Genomic DNA, 22,313 nt, shown 5'->3' on the forward strand with positions numbered 1-22,313 from the left:
TTCAAATGAAAATAACTAAATTATTAACTAAAATTTCAAAATTCCAAAAAATGAGTATCCTATTTATCCTGATTATGTTGATTCCCTCTATAAAATTGATATTTCCACCGCACAATCCTCAAATTCCTTTTGTCTATCTAGTAAAAAAATCTTCAACTTTCTACGAAAAGCAAATTTGCTTCGGGAATCACGGATTGGCGGTGGAATATTATTCCAGCAGCGAGTGGCGGCATATTTAAAACTACCCCTAAAAGCAGCTGAACAATGTCGAGGGACGCTCAGAGGCTTACGAGTGCACCTTAGTGATTCTCTGTCGCGGCTCATCCTGCTAAGCTTCTGACTCAAGTATACTGGCTTACCATCTTTTAGTATACCAAAAATCATACTAGCAAGATGTACCTTCCTCCTAGACCTCATCTTTATCATATTATGCTTATTCAAAAATGGAGTGACATGAGCTCTGGGGGGAATGTTGAAACAGAATCGCGCACACGCATTTTGAACCCGCTGTATGAGCTTACTGGTTCTGGCCAAGACACGAGGCCCGTAAACTACATCTGCATAATTTAATTTCGATAGTACGAGGCTTTCTACCAGGTGTATACGTACTTCTTGACTGATGTAATTACGAATTTTGTATAAGATCTTTAACCGGTAAAAGCAATTACGTACTACCGCAGCTATATAGTTGTCGTATCTTAGCCCAGAATCCATAAGCAGCCCTAAATTCCGGGCTTCAAAAACCCGCTCTAATTCCACACCCTGAAGAGTCACTCTAGTAGTTTCTAAATTAATTTTCTCTAATTGTGCTTTACTTCCAAAAAATAATAGCTTCGACTTGCAGGGATTGAGGACTAACGAATTTACAGTTTGCTATTTCGGTTTCGTTCTCGATGCCTTCGAAACTTCGGTGCTTTGGTCGAGAACTTACGATCGATACCATAACGCGAGAGCCTGCAATAGCCAGACATACCTACTTACCACATTTTATGAAGGCTGTTTGTTAATTAATCCTTGCTCCTCCCAAAAGTAAGCACGGTGAGTTTTTAAGGGTGGACCCTTAAGACCTTACGGTGCTTACCAACTTGATCGTCACTTGTCCAAGTTTAAATAAATTCTTTTATTATATAAATTTGATTAGTACAGAACATAAAACAATTAAGCTGCGCTATGACTAGACATCGGTTTACGTTATGAAAATGCCAACGTCACTATTATATGCATGCAAATATGCACTAAAGAAGGGTATTAAAATCAAAAAGCATTCATTATAAGACATTTACATTATATTCAGGTGTATTGCTGAATTGCGTTGATAATTATTGTGTGATCTTAAAATGCCTGCTATCTAAATGGTTTGCAATCGCATCTGTACCTACTGTAAAATTTTCAACTACTTTTTTATGGTTTCAAAATTCTCACCATAAAACAATACAGATTGTACTGACTGTGGTGCTTTAATAACCCTTTTTTGTAGAAGAAATCATTTTACACCTAACACGTACTAAACTGCCGGTGACACCGCTAAGGTGGAGCCTATGACACTTACACAATTTAACACTTATTAAGTAGGTACATCTGAAATAAGCACAATCAATGAAAAAGTAAGCAATATCCCAATAAAATAGAATTATATGCACTTGCAAATATGCAAATGTTTAATATAATCCTATGTCTAATGTCAATGTCTAATCATGACAAATCATTTTGTTTTTGGTGTCATGTCATGTCATGTTTTTAGTCATGTTTTTAGTCCCCAGACCCTTGGCTTCTTGGCGACTCTTTGCTAGAGACGCTAAAACTTCTCAAAAGAAACTTAAGAAGAGTTGCCGCGGTGAAGCTAAGTGACTGGGTACCTACATTATTGTATCATATATGCCGAGTACTTTGACGGTTGACGGAGCCTTGAAACTTGGTACCCCAGTTCAAATTACATTATTGGCCTACCATACCGGTAAGTACTTACTAGTACTATGGTAGGAACATAGGCTGACAAACTTTCAGTCTTCATAAAACATCATTCATAAAATGAGGTGAGTCTGGCTATGCAGGCTCTCAGTCCGCAGTGTATCTAAATATGTAAACAAAACATAAATGCCATCTCTTTCATATTCCGGGCGCCTTCGTATCTTCGGGAACTTTCGCTAATGATACCAGCTTACGCATTCATAATCTCCCTAATCTCCAGAAATCTGTAGGGAAGAAATTCCCTATAGAGACATTTCTGAGAGACATTTTCGTTTTTTCAAAAGTCATATTTCTGGATTTTTTTTTGTATCCCAATACGAATACATGGACTTGTGAATTATGGAATTATTATACTTTATAAGTAAGCATAAGAAAAACAATAACAGCACAGACCATCTGTACTAATAATATAAAGCTGAAGAGTTTGGTTGAACGCGCTAATCTCAGGATCAGCCCCGATTTGAAAAATTCTTACAGTGTTGGATAGTCAATTTATCGAGGAAGGTCATAGGCTATATATTATTATCCCCGTGGTTACCGTTCCTACGGGAACGGGAACCACGTGGGTGAAACTGCGCGGCGTCAGCTAGTAATAGAATAAAGACCTAACTGCCTCATTGGCCTGGACCAATATATAACTACAATGTGGCTAACTACTGGTAGTCAGCGTATGTGGATTTGGATCAAGAAATCGTAGCATCAAACCCTGTGAAACTCATTAATAATAAATCTTCAACCCCTTTTAAACCCATTAATAATAAATCATTTAAATGTCTATTCAATCCATTGTTGATAATAAAAATACTTCACAATTATAATTGACTGAAATTAATAGGATTAGATCGGTGTATAACATGCTTATATAATAACTTCTTTTATTTTTTAATGCAGACGTGCTGACAGAACTTTAGTTTGAAAAATATATCGAATTTATGTTAGCCACTATGGTAAAAATAAATCTTTATTTCTAATTATATACACCCCCCATAGAATTTATTGCCCTAACATGGGGAACAATTTCTACGCTGGCAACATATTTACGCTATTCTACCGATACACCCGTCCTTTTCTTTAGACGTCATACTGCGTCCTGCAATCCGATTGGCTGACCTTAATAGCTCTAGAACCATCGACAGACTTCGCTCTCTGATTGGGCAATCTCGATCCAGCTAGAATGTTCTAGGCCTCTGATTCGTTCAATATATAAGCGGCGGATTTGCCGCGCCAACTCAGTAAATTCGAAATACGAAACAGTGAAGACGAGAGACATCGGTGCGAACCGAAGTGAAGTTTACGAAGTTTTACTTTGAAAGAAGTGTTTATTACAGTACTTACGTGTGTTTATAAGAACATTTAAAATTAAAACAAAATGCCAGCTATCGGAATAGATCTCGGTACCACATACTCCTGTGTCGGCGTGTGGCAGCACGGGAACGTGGAAATCATCGCAAACGACCAAGGCAACCGTACCACACCATCGTACGTCGCTTTCACGGACACCGAGCGGCTGATCGGAGACGCGGCGAAGAACCAGGTGGCCCTCAACCCCAGCAACACAGTCTTCGACGCCAAACGACTGATCGGCCGCAAGTATGACGACCCTAAAATCCAGCAGGACATGAAACACTGGCCCTTCAAAGTCGTCAACGACTGCGGCAAACCGAAAATCCAGGTCGAATTCAAAGGCGAGACGAAGAGATTCGCGCCCGAGGAAATCAGCAGCATGGTGCTGACGAAGATGAGAGAAACCGCCGAAGCCTATCTGGGTACCTCCGTCAAGGACGCAGTCGTCACAGTGCCGGCGTACTTCAACGACTCGCAGAGACAGGCCACGAAGGACGCCGGCGCCATCGCAGGGTTGAACGTCCTCAGAATCATCAACGAGCCCACGGCGGCGGCTCTGGCCTACGGCTTGGACAAGAACTTGAAGGGCGAACGCAACGTTCTGATATTCGATCTCGGCGGAGGGACCTTCGACGTGTCGGTGCTGACCATCGACGAGGGCTCGCTGTTCGAGGTGCGCTCGACGGCGGGAGACACGCACTTGGGCGGCGAGGACTTCGACAACCGCCTGGTGAACCACCTCGCGGACGAGTTCCAGCGCAAGTGCAGGAAGGATCTGCGCTGCAACCCGCGCGCGCTGCGGCGCCTGCGCACCGCCGCCGAGCGCGCCAAGCGCACGCTGTCGTCCAGCACGGAGGCCACCGTCGAGATAGACGCTCTGTACGAGGGGATCGACTTCTACACGCGGGTGTCCCGAGCGCGGTTCGAGGAACTGAACTCGGACCTGTTCAGAGGAACTCTGGAACCGGTCGAGAAGGCTCTCAAAGACGCCAAGCTGGACAAGAGCCAGATCCACGACGTCGTGCTGGTGGGAGGGTCGACGCGCATACCCAAAGTGCAGAATTTGCTGCAGAACTTCTTCTGCGGCAAGAAACTCAACCTGTCGATCAACCCCGACGAGGCCGTGGCGTACGGCGCCGCGGTGCAGGCGGCCATACTGGGCGGCGAGACGCACTCCAAGATCCAAGACGTGTTGCTGGTGGACGTCGCCCCCCTGTCACTCGGCATAGAGACGGCGGGCGGCGTCATGACCAAGATCATAGAGCGCAACTCCAAAATCCCTTGCAAGCAGTCGCAGACCTTCACGACGTACTCGGACAACCAACCGGCGGTCACCATCCAAGTGTACGAAGGCGAGAGAGCGATGACCAAAGACAACAATCGGCTGGGGACCTTCGACTTGACCGGCATCCCGCCGGCGCCGCGCGGAGTGCCGAAGATCGACGTCACGTTCGACTTGGACGCCAACGGCATCCTCAACGTGTCGGCCAAAGAGAACAGCACGGGCCGCAGCAAGAACATCGTCATAAAGAACGACAAAGGAAGACTGTCGCAGGCCGAAATAGACCGCATGTTGTCCGAGGCGGAGCAGTACAAGGAAGAGGACGAGAAGCAGCGGCAGAGGGTCGTGGCCCGGAACCAGTTGGAGACGTACATCTTCGGCGTCAAGCAAGCGCTGGACGACGCCGGCGAGAAGTTGTCTGACGCGGACAAGAGCAGCGCTCGGAGCGAGTGCGACGCGACGCTGCAGTGGCTGGACAACAACACGCTGGCGGACAAGGAGGAGTACGAGCACAAGCTGACGGAGCTGCAGAGGAGGTGCTCGCCCGTCATGAGCAAGCTGCACGGCGCGGGCGCGCAGGACGCGGGCGCGCGGGCGCCGGGGGGCGGCCCTACGGTGGAAGAAGTCGACTAAAGCTATTTCCGTCGTTCCTAGTCTGTTTTCATTGATTGTGATATTATTTTGTAAAGACTGATTAATTTATTATTTAAATGTAAATATAGGATAATGAACACCTGTTGGCTTTAAATAAAAAAAAAAGTTTTAATTTATTACTTTGTTTTATTTTATTTCCTCAAGTCGATATGATTGGTCTTGCGGACGTCATGTTTAAGTCGCTAGCATTGGATTGAATGGGTTAACACTTAACTGAACTGATGGAATACCCAGGCCGTTCAGTAAACAACGGCATACAATGGCATAGGCATAAAATACGTACAGTCCTTTTCCAAAAAGAAGTCCCGCGGCTTAAACCTGAACTAAAATTGACAGTGCCTTACACAAATGACATTAAGAGCGCTGCGTCTGGGGGACTTCTTTCTTGAAAAGGACTAGAATAGAAGTACTTGTACTTATATTCAATTTTGACGGCCTCCGTGGCGCAGTGAAATGCGCGGTGGATTTACAAGACTGAGGTCCTGGGTTCGATCCCCGGCTGGGCAGATTGAGATTTTCTTAATTTGTCCAGGTCTGGCTGGTGGGAGGCTTCGGCCGTGGCTAGTTACCACCCTACCGGCTAAGACGTACCGCCAAGTCATTTAGTGTTCCGGTACGATGCCGTGTAGAAAGGAGTGTGGATTTTCATCCTCATCCTAACAAGTTACCCCGCTTCCATCTTTAACTGCATCATCACAGGTGAGATTATAGTCAAGAGCTAACTTGTAAAGATGAATTCTCGTTGGTTGACCCTTTGAAGATGACATATCAGAGATTTTCTTGGCCAATTACTCCGGAAGTTTTAGCCCTTTCAGTTAATTCCAGAGTTTAATAAACAGCCTATACGTTTTAAAGCTAGCCACTTCAACCCCTTGGATGCAACAATATGACCATAGATTTGGTAACCAGAGCTGGGAGTCGGAAATTGATTTTTCTTTTTAGGTTAAAGTATTGTAAATATTACAGACTGTGTCATAGACATCAGAGGTTTAACACTTTCATTACCGCTACGATTTTCACGATGTTTTCTCGGGAGCCGCCTACATTTTACGTTGGACTCGCTAGGTGAGTCGCCGGCGCTGCGATACGAATCATTCGACTCGCCACGCGAGTTCAGTGGCATTGCGTTAGGGTAAAAACTATGTTCTGTTATTTTTGTGGCCGTGACAGTGTACGTTACGTGTTTAAAGCAATTAACTAGTATATGGTGTAATTTAACAAAAAGAAAATGGCAAGAAACACTATAAATAAACGAAAAGGTAAGTTTGTTTCGTAATTTATGCAGTGGCTCTCAATCTTACAAATACTGATTATTGTTGATATCTTATATTGTTTTTATAAACAGATTTTCTTATTATATGTATAGATGTTTTGAGTAAAGTTACATTTTAATTACTTTCGAAATTTATTAAATAGTGTCTGGTATATTTTTAGTGCTACATGTGCCAGAAACGGAGGCTTACGACGATGATTTTATATATTTCATTTATAAAAGTTTGAGAATCTATGTTAGTGAACTCGCCTAGCGAGTTCAAGGCATTGCAGAATAGTTTATTTTCTTTCGATTATAAACTGGGTCTGCACACCCGGCCCACCACGTTATTCATTAGATTAGTGTATATTTAGTCTTCAGTATTATTTTAAGCAGAAAATACACATGCATTTTGAAAAAAAATTGCAAAAACATTGAACTCGCGAGGCGAGTCTACGGCGCTGGAATAAAATTTACGTGGACTCTCCGGGCGAGTCGGTGGCACTGAACGTGTTAAAGGCTAAGCTCTTCCTATGTCGAGATATGAAATATTGAGCTCCTCATTCTATTGACTTCCGAAACTACCACTGTCTGAACTCTGGTTGCCTACCAACAACAAACTTCAAAAGTATCAATAATTGAGGAATTCAATTTGTATAAAACTTGGCCTATATTTATATCATAGACCTAAGGTCTATAAGGTTCCACATTTTTTTTAATGACTGAATTTACTGCTCTGGGTTCCAACACAATTCAGCCATTCCAAAGATAAATTGTAGATGTAGTAAAAGAGCAAGCAGTAGTATTGTTATCATTGGTTTATTTATCACCCACAGTTAATTCAAATTAATATAATACATATACGATTTTGGAATGCTGTACATTTACAACCTTCTTACATGTTAAAATCTAAATAACATCGCGCCCGGGACAATTTAGGGTCTGTGCACACCACGTTTTTAAACGCGCCGTCGATGATAACGCGCGTGTGTATACAGACGACCTGAAACTGCTCTGTGTGTAATATTTTCATACTGTTACTATCACGTTGATGTAAACGCAAATTTATATTGAATTGAAACAGTTGTGAAGGAGTGCCACTAGATGGCGCTGTTTCAATTCCTTAGAAATTCGCGTTTACGTTACGTGACAGTAACAGTATCAAACTGCCACTAGGCCCTCTGAAACTGCTCTGTATAGGATAAAAACGCGCCATCGACGCATGTTTCTAAAACGCGCGTCAACGGCGCGTTTAAAAACGCGCGTCAACGGCGCGTTTAAAAATGCGGTGTGAACAGGCCCTTACTCCCACAAAATGAACACAGTAATTTCATCTTCTTCACACTAACACATATGTCATTTTTATTTTTCAACAAGTTAACTTTTGATTGCTAACTCTCCTTCACCACCATCTTGCGCGTCATTAATAACATTATTATTTTATCATTCCACACATACACATATTTATATAATAAAAAAATCCATCAACTTTACCCATAAATGGATACAAACAAAAAAAACCCAATAAATTAATACCAAGTTACTACATATTATAATAACTATTTATATACATATTATATGTATATAATATTATCTAACGATTGTCATTGTACATTCATTCTTAAAAATATTACTAAAAAATATGGAAGAACCCAATATGATATTGAAGACATTTTTCGTCAAAACATTAAGAATATTTAAATATAAATAAAATATATTTTCAACACATTTCATGCAAGACAGAAAACTGGCTTATCGACAAATTAACTTAAACATGTCAGGCTCTTGGACTATGAAATAAAAATAATTATAAAATCGAAGAGCCTACTAGCCATATATTTTTGAAGTGTTTGTACTTTTCTATGGCGAAAAACCATTTCGTCAGTAAAATAAACTTGAATTAACAAATACGAATAATACAGATAGTAAAAATATAATAAGTTTGGTTTTATTTTACTACAGTTCGTGCGCTATAGCATGGTACGGGTGACAGTTCGTTTCACTCTTGAAATTTTGTCGCGATTCACGATATTAGTACGTATTGTGAACGTAATAAGGCAACTGTCACCCGCACCATGTATATAATCTACTGTAATTATGTGACTTCATAATAAATATAAAATAAAATTCTGACAATTTAATTTAAAAAATATGACATTTGAATCTAAAAAATATCAATAATATCTTTTTCTAGAATATTTTATTATATGAAAGTCAAAATTATTTTATTTTACATATTATTATGTTTTAATTCAATGAATAATGTATTATCGACCTCATTAATATATATTCATAAATCTCTTCTTCTCTTTGCCCAGAGTGTAAATAATCAGTATATATATACATTATTTTTGTATTCATTCAAATAATAAAATCGCTATTAGAAGAAGACTAAAATCACTCTATTTACAAACTACATTCTTTAATCTAAATTAGGTTTAATGGGATATTGTTTTTTAGACAAATTCATTGAAGAAATATGTCGGAAATCGGTATATATTTTCGTCTAAAAGCTGTCAAGCATACCTGTCTTTGTAGGAACATAATAAAATAATATTGATTAAAATACTCGCACTCACGATGGGCAGTGGTAATGACAAATCTATATAGTAAGTGCAAGTTTGACCTGTCTGGCGCAGTAGTAATAGTTCAATTGAAAGGTTCTGGATTCTATTCCAAGCTCGGGGCAATTCAGAATTTTATTTTCTAAATTGGCTGAGGTCTGGTCTGGTGTTAGGCATCGGTCGTAACTAGTGACCACCCTACCGGCAAAGACGTGCCAACAAGCGATATAGCCATAGATATAGTACCGGTTTCCCCGAATTAAAGACATTTCTCTTTACCTCTGCTCTATATAATAACATCACGCAGTATATTACGGGCTACAGATCAGAGTTTTTCAACTGTACGTAAGAAAAACTAAAAACTTTACTGTTCAGTTTAACTATCTATTTAATCGATATATCATCAGATAAAACTGTATAGTTAAAACTACAGGTCTACAGCCAGCAAAAGTGAAACTTGTTTAAGTTATATTAAAAGGAGAATGGATGTATTTTGGAGGTTGCATGTATTTTGGGACTAGCAGATAGAAGTAGCGTACATAATGGAAACCCATTAATAGTAGTCAATCGTGATTAAACTAAGAAAAAAGCAAATGGTAACCAATCTTGAAAAGCAGGTAGAAAAAAGATATACCTTAAAATTAGAAGGTAACCTATCTATGCATACGAATAAATGTGAATTTTATACTGAAAAACAACTGCGTGATTGCTTTATAAATACGACTAGGTGTTTCGGTCTCAGGCAACAAGTAGAACAATTTAACTATGCTAAGTATAGAAGTATTCTTGATTCCCGTTCTGTAAAATCTGAATATTTTTTTTACAAGCATCTTATAAAATAATGGTTTTAATTAACACAAATGTATGAGTGTACCACACTTCTGAGTGTGACTCCCACTTTCGCCATCCTCCTTTAAACTATTGTGAGTGATATCCATAATCAATAAATATAAATAAAACTAAAGTGCTGGTTTGTTATTTCAATACAACAGTGTATTTACATGATACCAAAACACAAGCAAGCTTTTTTAAAAATATTGTCTGTCTGTTTGTCCGGGCTAATAAATGGAATGGAACGGCTGGACCGATTTCAATGGATCCTCCTTTATCTTTCCCTGCTCGAATGTCGATACTATATAAAGATTCAGAGAGAAAAAACAGCCAAGTGCGTGTCGGGCTACGCGCAGGGTAGGGTTCCGTACATTAAGTAAGTTACGCACTTTAATCCCTTATGTAATGCACTAAAATACCGATAACTCACACCATAGGATCGATGATAAAAAATTCATCCTCACTTTGCATGTAAGGAAGGAACCCAATATTTCTTTCAACGTTTTTTTAAATGACGTATTTTGTCATTCCACAAAACTGTAAGTAGCTAAGTAACTGATTGCAAAAATCTACTTTTTGAAATAGGTACCAAAATTTGTATTTAATTGTATAAAGTTCTCTGAATTAATTAGACACTAATTAACTTCTACAAAACCTAAACAAGTTTCACATTAACAAGGTAATTAGGTAAGGCAAGTTAAAAATAAAAATAGCACACAATTTGATAATAACTAACTATTAAAACAAAACAACCATAAAAATTAATATCGTCCAACAATTAACACCAGTGTGCAGTAGCCGAGTTTTGTACGCGACGCGAGGAGTTTTATGTTCTGAAACAATATGGACAATATCATTTAGTTCTATAATATAATAGAATTTAGTTAATATTTAGAACAATTTTGTTTTTTGGTTAAGGTTTAGTGTTGACGTGACGTCATGAAAATATAGACCACATGGCCGTACTCTTTTACGTACTTTTAATGTTTAAAAAAAAATCATTCGAACGCTAATAAACAATTTAAGACCGTTTTAAAGACGTGTCAACTAGCCTATTATAGTGCAAAGCAAGCTGACTTAACTAAGCAAAAACATTAACAAACAAATTTAGGTATTTACATTATATACAAAATTATTACAATACATACATCACGCTGACGTACACACACACATACACACGAATACATACACACACATAATTATTCTATATGCATGTTAGTTTTAATTTTTTATTACTCCTGTATTGATTGCTAAAATACCAGATAATTTAAGTAGAATGAGCGAGGATCCTGAGATATAGGTTTCAAACTTAAATCAGGTTCCTCAGAACCTAAGTAAAGAGACTAATATTAGCAATAAATTTAATTTAATTTAATTTAATTTAATTTCATCATATTGCTTTAGGACTTAACTTGCTTTGCATTTGACTGTATTCTTTTGAATTTTAATCCCTTTTTACACGCTTATATTAGCTTAAAGAAAATCTTGATAATCATAATTTGACCCACTTCCCGGTCTTTGATTAGGATGAAATTTTGCACACTCTCTGAGTTCTGATGACAATACATGACTAGCTAAGAAACTTCATTACAAATCCAATATGGCGGCATCCCCAAGATGGCGGAATGGCTGTTTGAAATCCACCCCAATCCATACCCATGATATGTATATCAAATGAAAGGGGTTACTGTCAGGAAAACGAAAAAAATAGTCACGTGACTTAATGCCAATATTTGTAATTTTTAGTGCGTGCTAAGAGCGTGTTTTTTTAGTTTTTATAAACAACTAGTAAACGCCGCGCGGTTGCATCTGCGTGGTTCCCGTTCCCGTAGGAATACGGGGATAAAATATAGCCTATAGCCTTCCTCGACAAATGGGCTATCTAACACTGAAACAATTTTTCAAATCCGATCAGTAGTTCCTGAGATTAGCGCGTTCAATCAAACAAACAAACAAACTTTTCAGCTTATAATATTAATATAGATATAAAGTTTTTTTTTAAACTTTAAAAGATCGTCTATTTTAATTAAACCTGTATTGAACCATAAAATAAATAAAATAACTTTTATACAATGAAGAAGGTCAGGCAGTTGCAGGCTATCTAGGTAAATACTGACATGATCTCCAAACTGCTGTCACTGTTCTTGGTGGCCTGCTCTCCCTCGCTGGAGTTGGAGCCGCCGGACTCCGAGCGCTGGCTCCTACTTCTGTGTGGCTTCTTCTTCTCTTCTGCGACTTCTGTGGACGTGGCCTCTTCTGACTGCCGCTGCCACGCCGGTATGGAAGGTGGCTCCGTTCTCGTCTTCAGTGCTGGGAATTGGTTTCTGGAAGATGAAAGAAGTTTTTTTTTTAAAAGAATATTTGCCATATCTTTTTTTATTTTATTTGACCCCTCCAATTAGTCGGGAAAGAATGTCTTAGGAGTGGGTACGACAATAGACCAACGGGGCAGGGATCGAACCACCACCCCTCGGTGATGACCGAGTCTTACCGTTGAGCTATTGAGGCTGTTACCGTTGAGTTATACATATATTTATTCTGTGTTAATTATGGTGATAACAAAAACAAAGAAACCCTTGCTAAGTTTTTTGTGGGCTCTTCTCGGATTAAGGCGCCATTGGAACACCTGTACCTTTAATTTTCAATTTGTGACTTTTATTAAAGTACTTAAAATATAGACATGAAAAAAAAAACGATAACAAAGGTATCTTATTAATTAAAAATTAACAAACAATCTCCAAAATATTAAATTTAGAGAAAATTATTGCTATCTATCTAATATTCTTCAGTCAATTTCAATAGTTCACAACAGGAATAGGCCTGTCGTCTTACGCCCGTTTTCAATAACCTATTTTTCGCTTACTAAAGTTAAGAAAATGTATCTTTCTGTTCTTATCTGCTTTTCAATAACCTACTGACAGATAATTTGACAACTTGAAATTTGACTGTGAAGTTCAACAGAGAGCTCCTGAGTTCAGGTCTGGTCTGGTGATAAGCACATGGCTAGTTACCACCCTACGGGCAAATATGTACAGCAGTTTAGCGTTCACTCACACCTCACATACTCATTATTCATCTTCACAGTAATACGAAATTATGTTACCAGGTAAAAGCATCTCCCATAATATCCACAATTGTAGACTTTGGACTGTTACTGATAATCGAGGATAGCTATCTATCCGTAATCTTGGGTAGGTTATTGCAAACGGCTGTTACAGGAGAGGTACTTGTAGCTTAGCTAAAAAGTCTTTAACTTAAGCTACGGAGAACAAAATGATCATATTATAATGAAAAATTTTAAGTGCATACTCGTACGAAGTTTCACTTCAAACTAAAAAACATGCCTATTGAGCATAATTCCTTTGACGGACGCAATGTTATCCTTCAATGCGTCCAGTTGCGTCCGCAGCGCGCTTTGCTTCACGCACGCCTGCACTTCGCCGCGCTGGGTAGTGATACTCGCGTTCATTGCATCCAAACGATGGACAGACAGATAGACTACAAAGTCACACTAAATTAAAAAAAAATCATACCTATTGAGCATAATTCCTTTAACGGACGCAATGTATTAAACGCGTTCGCAGCGTGCTTGCGTTCATTGTGTGCAAACGATAGCCAGAGACAGTAAACAAAGTCACACTAAATTAAAAAAAAATCATACCTATTGAGCATAATTACTTTAACAGACGCCATGTATTCCTTCAACGCGTCTAGTTGCGTCCGCAGCGCGCTCTGCTTCACGCACGCCTGCACCTCGCCGCGCAGGGAAGTGATGCTCGCATTCATTGCATCCAAACGATGGACGCACGGACGGAAAGACAGACAACAAAGTTACGCCAAATTAAAAAAATCATACCTATTGAGCATAATTCCTTTGACGTACGCAATGTCCTTCAATGCGTCCAGTTGCGTCCGCAGCGCGCTCTGCTTCACGCACGCCTGCACCTTGCAGCGCAGGGAAGTGATGCTCGCGTTCATTGCATCCAGACGATGGACGCACGGGCGGAAAGACAGACAACAAAGTAACTCTAAATTAATCAAAAAACTCATACCTATTGAGCATAATTCCTTTGACGGACGCAATGTCGTCCTTCAACGCGTCCAGTTGCGTCCGCAGCGCGCTCTGCTTCACGCACGCCTGGACCTCGCCGCGCAGGGAAGTGATGCTCGCGTTCATCACATCCAAACACTTCCTTATTTCGTCCATGCACTCTATCGAGGTCTTTCGTTTCGGCGGCTCCACGAATAGAAGGTGACGTATGCAATTCTGAAATTATAATTATTTTGTTTTGAAGAGTATTTGCTTAGACCATTTAAATAACAGGACCTGCCTCGCTAAACGTTACCCCTCTGGCAAAGATCAAAAATCTATGATCTAACGCGTTTATAAAAACTGTTGCCATAGGATCGATGTTTCATTGCTGTAATCGTTTTCGTCGTGTAAAGAGCTCCCTAAAAATACCGGTTTGTGTAGTTAAATGGCATAAAAAACGGCCAAAAACTTGTAGTTTAGTAAAAGATGGAGTAACGTTTCATTTGAAAGTATTTAAACCTTAATTTTATCAAATTTGTAATAAAAACAATTTATAAAAAGAATCGATTCTTTTGACGAAACAGCCAAACATCGATCAGTAATCGAATATTCTATGTATTTAATCTGTGGCTAGTCTAAGCAATGTGTTTGTTAGTCTGTATTAAAATTACGTGTGTGTGTGTATTGCGAGTCAAATTTATAGTTGTGTGTAGTGTATGGACATAGAATATTTTTAATGGTGTTAAATATTTTCGATATGTGAGTTTACCTCGACCCCCTCAAAAAACGACATTCAATTTTGTTCGTGAATTTGAGTGCGATGCATCTCGATTTTCTAATTCCTCTATGATTTGCTATATCTATATTCTATACTTATAATAAAACTGTAACAAGTGAAATTCTGCACATTGAAAATATTTTGTAAATTTTAGTTGAATGACATTATACCTTACCTAATCGAAACTGAAGCTAAACATATGTTTTTTAATTTTTTGTTTGTCTATCTGTCTGTTCTTAATGTTGAACGGGCATAACGCTGAAACTACAGAACGAATTTAAATGAAACTTGGCACGATTTGAGACCATAATACGTAGAAGGTTATAGGATACTTTTAGTCGTAAAAAATTAAATCAGAAAGGGTTGTTGAAAGTTTGTATGGAAAGTCCTTAATTTTCCAAGTTATGTTTGTAAAAATTGGTATCAAAAAAATACTAAAAATAATGTCATTCGAAGTCGCGGGCGTCCGCCAGTTTGTCATAAAGAAGGAAAGTAACAAAACTTATGTTTAGATTATCCGACATTTCTCAGGTGTATAGGGCTTAAAAGATCCTTTATTTAATCTCACACCAGAAACCTAAAGAAATAAAATAATTAATAACATATCTACATAAAATTATTATTTATATAGGCACATTTAGATAAAACGAAGTCTTCTGCATACATAGGCAATTTTCATCCAAATTAGACACACGGAAAAAGAAAAACCTCTGCTCGCTGGTATAAACAAGTAAACAAAACTGCACTGACCTTATAAAACCAATAGCAGCCATATATAAATCCACCATAAACAATAAGTGGTAATATCCTCTCTCTGAACCAGGATCGCCTCGAATGATTGAACAACATCAGTTCGGACGCTAGTGATGGGACGTCGAGTACTTCGCCACATTTCTCTATGGCTCTATGGATCTCTGCGTCGGAGAGTCCTTTGCTGCGTAGGAACCGCTCCTTGCTCTCCATCGTACACCGCTGGACGCTGGGGTTTGATAGGAACTTGATTGCTGTGGTTACCTGAAACTGGTATTTAGCTTCTTTTTTTTTCTTTTTTTTTTATTAACCCATATACGGTTCACAGCTCGAGTCTCCATGAGAGGGATTAGGCCAATAGTCCACCACGCTGGCCCAATGCGGATTGGCAGACTTCACACACGCAGAGAATTAAGAAATTCTCTGGCGTGCAGGTTTCCTCACGATGTTTTCCTTCATCGTTTGAGACACGTGATATTGAATTTCTTAAAATGCACACAACTGAAAAATTGGAGGTGCATGCCCCGGACCGGATTCGAACCGACACCCTCCAGAATTGGAGGTAGAGGTCATATCCACTGGGCTATCACGTCTCTCATTTAGCTTTACACCTCCAATATTACATATTTAGCTTTTCGACGGCCTTCGTGGCGCAGCGCTATTCGAAGTGGATTTAATGACGGCGGTCCTGGGTTCGATTCCCGGCTGGGCCGATTGAAGTTTTCTTGATTGGTCCAGGTCTAGTTGGTGGCAGGCTATGGCCGTGGCTAGTTACCACCCTACCGAAAAAGACGTACTGCCGAGCGATTTAGCGTTCCGGTACGATGTCGTGTAGAAACCGAAAGGAGTGTGGATTTTCATCCTCCTCCTAACAAGTTAGCCCGCTTCCATCTTAGACTGAATCATCATTTACCATCAGGTTAGATTGTCAAGGGCTAATTTGTAAAAGAATAAAAAAAAAAGAACTGCGAGGGTATGAAGTCGTGTGCGCGGGGCACTCCCGGCCCGCGCGGACCATCGGGAGTGTTACGAACGAATTTGCCAAGCTGTAGACTTTTTCATTTATTTTTTATTTAGTAGGTAGACTAATTCAATGTTTTAATGCTAATACCGGTAATTAATACCAATACTTGTATCAGCCTGCGCTGGCACCTTCTGTTTTTATGTTGCAACATGTTTATGTTTAGAACAGGTTCTATAATAGGTATGTTATAACTCAATGTCTTTACTATGACATTCAATGCAGGCGCGTAGCTACCGCCGTATTAGCTGGGGGGGGGGGGGGGGGGCATTTTAAGAAATTAAATATCACGTGCCTCAATCGGTGAAGGAAAACATCGTGAGGAAACCTACATACCAGAGAATTATTAATTCTCTGCGTGTGTGAAGTCTGCCAATCTGCAGTGGGCCAGCGTGGTGGACGATTGGCCTAACCCCTCTCATTTGAGAGGAGACTCGAGCTCAGCAGTGAGCCGAATATGGGTTGATGACGAATCCACAATTTCATTGTATCTGGTGCTTTCCGAAAAAAAGTTTTTTTTCACTTTCACTTTTATTTATTTTCCCAGGGTTTAAGCGCACGCCCAAATGTTGGACACATCCTACATTTAAGTCGCCGTCATTTTTATTTTAGGGAAACATTTTTGTTTCTTTCGTGAGAAATTTTTACCCTTTATTTGGGCCCCTCAACTAATTGTGACACAGGGCCCCACCAAAGCACGCTACGCCACTGATTCAATGTCTAAAGACCAACAAATAAGCTAATTGAACTATCAAGTGATGCAAGCAAGCGTTATACCAATGCGCATAATCACGTACCTACAAAATATTTTGGGTTTCCTTGACACCATTAGCTTTAACTAGGTACTTAGTCTAATTCTGCTATCAACCAATTGAAATGGGCCTAAGTAGGATATCTGATAACGCATAATAGATTTGTCATCAAATGAACTTTTCATATGGATAGAATTCAGTATAGATCATTGACCTCTGTAGGTAGGTACTTTAACGTGTAGGTAATAATAAAACAAAGTGAGTTTTCACTTTGACTTGACGTCGATTTGAATTGAGCGTAAACGGCATTGGAATCGATCAAATACAACATGATTTTTTATACCTGACATCAAGCAATGTCAAAATATTCATACCTCACCCTGGTAATAAAAAAATCAGTCGATAAATGTTTATATTTAGCCCATTTAACGTTTAAGTAGAATCAGATTAAGAAAAAAAAATATGTAGACTTGTGTTTTACGTAGAATTTCAAATATTTATATAGTTATAGTAGAATTTTGACTACGGCGAATGATGTAGGAACAAAAACGCAATCTCATTTTGGTATTATTCTTAATTCCAAGCTAGCTATAGCATCAGAGTTCAGCGAAAGTGACAAGGTCATTTAGATTAGTACAATAAAATTGTATCGATAAATAGGCGGACACATTGTTCGGTAGGTATCAAATTGCAGATTTTTTTGGGTTCCGTATCCGTATCTCTATAGGAAAAAGGAACCCATAAGCTAACACATGTGGAAGCAGTCAAGCCTGCAGCAAGCATCGGATCAGTGGAGCATTTTTACAATTGATAACTATCAATTTATTTTCCTTGAGTAGCTTCATCTTGATGCTCGACTACGTCACTAACCAGCTGTTTTGACTCTACAAAACAGCTGGTTACTGACGTAGACTTTTAAAAACCAAAGATTTTTTCGGCATAAAAAGTAGCCCATGTGTTAATTCCGAGTATTATCTATCTTTGTTTTAAATTACAGCCTAATCGATTCAGTAGTTGCGGCGTTAAAGAGTAACAAACATCCATACAAACTTTCGCGTTTATAAGATTAGTAGGATAAGATAGGATTTCTTACAGGTAGCAGTTCTATGAATGTAGCGAGACAATAGTAAATTAATGTGTAGATACCGGAAGTATGTTTATCTTCTCAACTCACTGCTCGCGCGATTCGTGCAATTGCAAAGTGACTTTGCAATTGCACGTTGTAGAGTCAACAGTTTTGGGGTGAAACGTACGTAGAGAGTATTTTGTCAGACCTGGGTGACGTTGTCGCATGGGTTCGTCGGCTTTTCGCGGAGGATAGCAAAATAAATAAATTATATAATCATGATGAACTTCCGCAAAGTAACGCCTGCTTCTATCCAATAAATAAATTTGTTGTTATATCAATGTCTGTTTGTCAATCTGTCTATTTAGTCAAAACTCTATTTCTCAAGAATGTGTTAAAGTTACAAGTTAAAAGTATACTGAACCAGCAGTGCAAGTAAGACTCACACTTGCCCAGCTATGTTTATCAAACTTGTAGGTACAGATAACAGGAGCATGTGATAATGCACAAATGCATGAATTACCATTCAATTTTGTGATTTAATATATATTCTGAATTTACCTTATGCAATTTATGAGATAATATTGAATGATTGTTTATACCACTGACATTATCAAATCTTAATCTGTTTGCCTGATTTTTTTTATATAACTTGATAGAATAAGCAGATGGCTTTTTTTATTTCTTTACAAGCTAACCTTTGACTACAATCTCACCTGATGGTAAGTGAGGATGCAATCTAAGATGGAAGCAGACGTTATTACGTTATTACGTGCGTACGTTATTACGTACACAACACCTACAGTTGTCCTAATAAGTTCCTAAGCCTAAGGTTGCCTGGAAGAGATCGCTACTAAGTCATAAGGCCGCCTTTTGTATTCTACTTTTTCTTATGTTTCTGTTTTGCTTGTTTTCTTTTATTTTTTGTGGTGTACAAATAAAGAGTATTATTAAAAAAGCAGGCTGACTTTTTAGGAGGAGGAGGATGAAAATCCACACCCCTTTCGGTTTCTAAACAATATTACACCGGAACGCTAAATCGCTTGGCAGTATGTCATTGCCGGTAGGGATCAATTAAAAAACCTCAATCAAAGCCAGGACATCCGTCTTGTAAATCCACCATGGAGTCTGTCAAATGCCAAGCTAATCTAAAATCAGCACCAATTATAGTACAGTAGAAGGATATATGTTTTGAGGCATTGGTGTAAAGCCTCCTGTGCCTGCAAATCATCGATAACTATTATTTTTAAACAAAATATAATATGTCTAGTAATATGTGGACATAGATCTCTGTCACAATGTCATATAACTATTACATATTTCCCATTACAGGCATGTTTCAAACTTTTTATTAAGTTTGAAAGTTAGATTTACTTATCACCACCACTTTCTTATTATATAACAATGTAAATAAACATTAACAAATCTCTTAATCTCTCTGTAAATAAATTTTGATATTGACTCTCAAAGAGGATCCTAAATAAGAGTCTGGTACTCTTAATTTAGCAGCCTTTACCTGTAGAGATTTGATATTTGGCTTCTAAATAGAATAAATATTACAGAAGTCTGTTCTAATAACTTTAGATTGCACTATCAAACTTTGATAAACATACTACAGAGTGTGTTGCTAACTGATATCTAATCAAATAGCAAATTATTTCCTATCTCTAAAGCACTCCTCTTTTGAGCACATGCAAAACTAGCCAATTTACTTAATTACTAGCTGAACCTCGCTGTTTTACCCACGCAGTTCCCATTACCAGTGGGAATATGGGGATAAAATATATCCCATGTGTAATAATGCCATAATGTAGCTTTGTATTGGTGAAAGAAATTTTTAAATCAGCCCAATAGTTATTGAGCTAGTACATACAAAAGTACAAATCTTTCCTCTTCATAATATTTGTATAGCTTACCACCATGGTGAACTCATATTGTTCGACAATGTAGAACAAATTTTACTTATAAATATTCTTGTAAAATATGAACTTTGGACTTTTTGTACTAGTACCTACATTGCCTTAACTTTTTTAACTTGTAATTGTGTTAAAGTCCGGCTGTTCCGAGATAGAGTTTCTGACAGGTGGACAATGAATGAGAGAGAGAGAGAGAGACAAAAGAATATGTTTGTCTCAATCACACCACCTGTCAAAAATGTAATCTTTGAGCAGCCAGACTTTGTGCTGTTCTTAGGTTGTATTCAATTGGGTGCTCAGGCAGTAAGTTTTTGCATCTATGAAGTTGTGTTACATTTTAATGATAATAAACATAAACTCAACAAACTGCACAATATCTTCCAAGCAGTTGTTTATTAAATTTACCCATGTGAATATTTACGAAACTAGGTCAAGTTTGTCTAAAGAAGCATGTATTTTAATTCATTATTGGTGATTCTTTTTTTTAAATAATTTGATCAAGTTATGATAAGAAACTTAAACAATGTTAAGCAATAACAGAAATATATGTGGAAATACTTTTAATTGACTCGTACTACCAGTGGTTTAAGTCTTTGTCTTTAAGACTGTTTTTTTATACCATACTGAGGTCTGGGTTCGAGTCCCAGACTAATTGAGAATGAATATTATTGTAACATTGTTTTTTTTTAAATAACATTTGCCATATCTATTGAAATAATCCAATATTCCTGTTCCCCTCCAATTAGTCTGATAAGACTGTGTTACGAGTAGGTACAATAGACCAGGTAGTGGAACAAATCACCACCTCTTGGTGATGAGTTCTTCCAATAAATTCTCAATTGAAGCTCAAGTTTAGGAAGTTGGCTGTTACACCAACTAGCTTTGAAGACATGTTAAACTGTTGGGCTCAGTAATTATGATTGGTAGAATTTGAATATCTAAGCTCTCTCTGTCCCTCTCCTATAATAAAGGTGGTAGTCAGTGGGACTTTCAAATAGGCTGTCATTGATGATTTTAAATCATATCAAAGTGACAGGCTTTTAACTTTTAGTTTTTTGATTTATTGTATTTAGTTTTTTTACTGACAATTTCATATTTAACTTTATCATCATTAGATCATTATCACATACACACAGAGATCTCTTAATTATTATTTAATTATTTTTTTGGAGGGGAAACAATTTGGTATCCATACAAGTTTTTTTACATTTCCTTTGTGAAGAAATTTATCATGGAAAGTGGTAACACTTATTGTTCTTATACCTCTTACAATCCAATTCTCTCTCGAATCTCATTAAAACATTGAAATATAAATACTTGAGTACCTACTTCAGATTTCTTGAGTGTACAATTGATGCTTGTTTTTATAACTAAGCAAAAACTGTAATAATCATGTTCTATATGCACAAAGGTCTATTAATGCTTAACACAACATACATAGACTTTGTATGCTAATTTATTTATTTAATGTAACAAAACTCAACAATCTTTCGTCGTCGGGTCGTGTTATTCGGCGAATTATTATTCTAAATTATTAGTAAACTGATAATAAGGATAATGATTTAAAGATAATCACCAAATTCTCTCTAATTTCCGTCCCTGGCGAAGTTAGAATTTCCGATGCCATTTTCAATTAAAATGTTCTCGATTCACGGAAGCACTACACAGTTTGCACAATGAATGTGTAATTATTATATAACGAATATGGAAAAAATCCTATAAAAATAATATTCACTTCGTATAATTAAATTTCTAATTATTATTTAAAATAAAAACGTGAACACAAAAGGAACCACAAACCATAAATCACAAATAATCAATGTGACATTGACAGTTGACACTTGACACAGTGTTTGATAATTGACATTCATTTGACATATGAATTACGATAGAAATTGACCACAGTGCTTTTGATTTTTTTTTAAAGCTTTTGATGGTTACATTCCACTAAACGATCACAATCATGACTACGGCACAGTTCATTCGCTCCACTTGCTTGCGAGCGTAGCTATCATAAACTTAAATGGAATGGATGGATTATGGAGCGTTTTGAGCTAAGACTGTAATGATTTTTGAGCAAAAGGGTTGGCCGGCGAAAGCTA

General features: G+C 38.0%; 2 protein-coding genes across 3 annotated transcripts; one reads left to right on the plus strand and one right to left on the minus strand.

Annotated features, from left to right (window-relative positions):
• Positions 1-3,225: 3,225 nt before the first annotated feature.
• LOC128198722 (heat shock protein 68-like) lies at positions 3,226-5,364 on the plus strand. The gene has a single exon (XM_052885393.1). It carries the CDS (start codon positions 3,338-3,340, stop codon positions 5,225-5,227), a length of 1,890 nt encoding a protein of 629 aa, XP_052741353.1. The 5' UTR covers positions 3,226-3,337; the 3' UTR covers positions 5,228-5,364.
• A 1,936-nt stretch (positions 5,365-7,300) lies between these two features.
• Positions 7,301-22,031, minus strand: LOC112045037 (peroxisomal membrane protein PEX14). Of its 2 annotated transcripts, none has more exons than XM_024081085.2 (5): positions 21,788-22,031; positions 15,457-15,726; positions 13,948-14,162; positions 12,013-12,219; positions 7,301-10,728 (listed from the first exon to the last, which is right to left on the minus strand). In XM_024081085.2, exons 1-5 carry the CDS (start codon positions 21,836-21,838, stop codon positions 10,722-10,724), a joined length of 750 nt encoding a protein of 249 aa, XP_023936853.1. In that variant the 5' UTR covers positions 21,839-22,031; the 3' UTR covers positions 7,301-10,721. The 2 variants fall into 2 exon arrangements, with proteins under 2 accessions (XP_023936853.1, XP_023936854.1); XM_024081086.2 differs by having other exon boundaries at positions 15,457-15,720; positions 21,788-22,030.
• Between the last annotated feature and the right edge of the window lie 282 nt (positions 22,032-22,313).

This window comes from Bicyclus anynana, chromosome 14, assembly GCF_947172395.1.
Source record: "Bicyclus anynana chromosome 14, ilBicAnyn1.1, whole genome shotgun sequence".
Lineage (NCBI taxonomy): Eukaryota > Metazoa > Arthropoda > Insecta > Lepidoptera > Nymphalidae > Bicyclus > Bicyclus anynana.

Coding starts and splice junctions, on each gene's coding strand:
- LOC128198722 (XM_052885393.1), top strand. CDS start 3,338: ATGCCAGCTATCGGAATAGATCTCGGTACCACATACTCCTGTGTCGGC.
- LOC112045037 (XM_024081085.2), bottom strand. CDS start 21,838: ATGGCATCGGAAATTCTAACTTCGCCAGGGACGGAAATTAGAGAGAAT. Junction 14,163..15,456: donor GCTGCTATTGGTTTTATAAG/GTCAGTGCAGTT, acceptor TTATAATTTCAG/AATTGCATACGTCACCTTCT. Junction 12,220..13,947: donor AAAGGAATTATGCTCAATAG/GTATGAGTTTTT, acceptor TTCATCTTCCAG/AAACCAATTCCCAGCACTGA.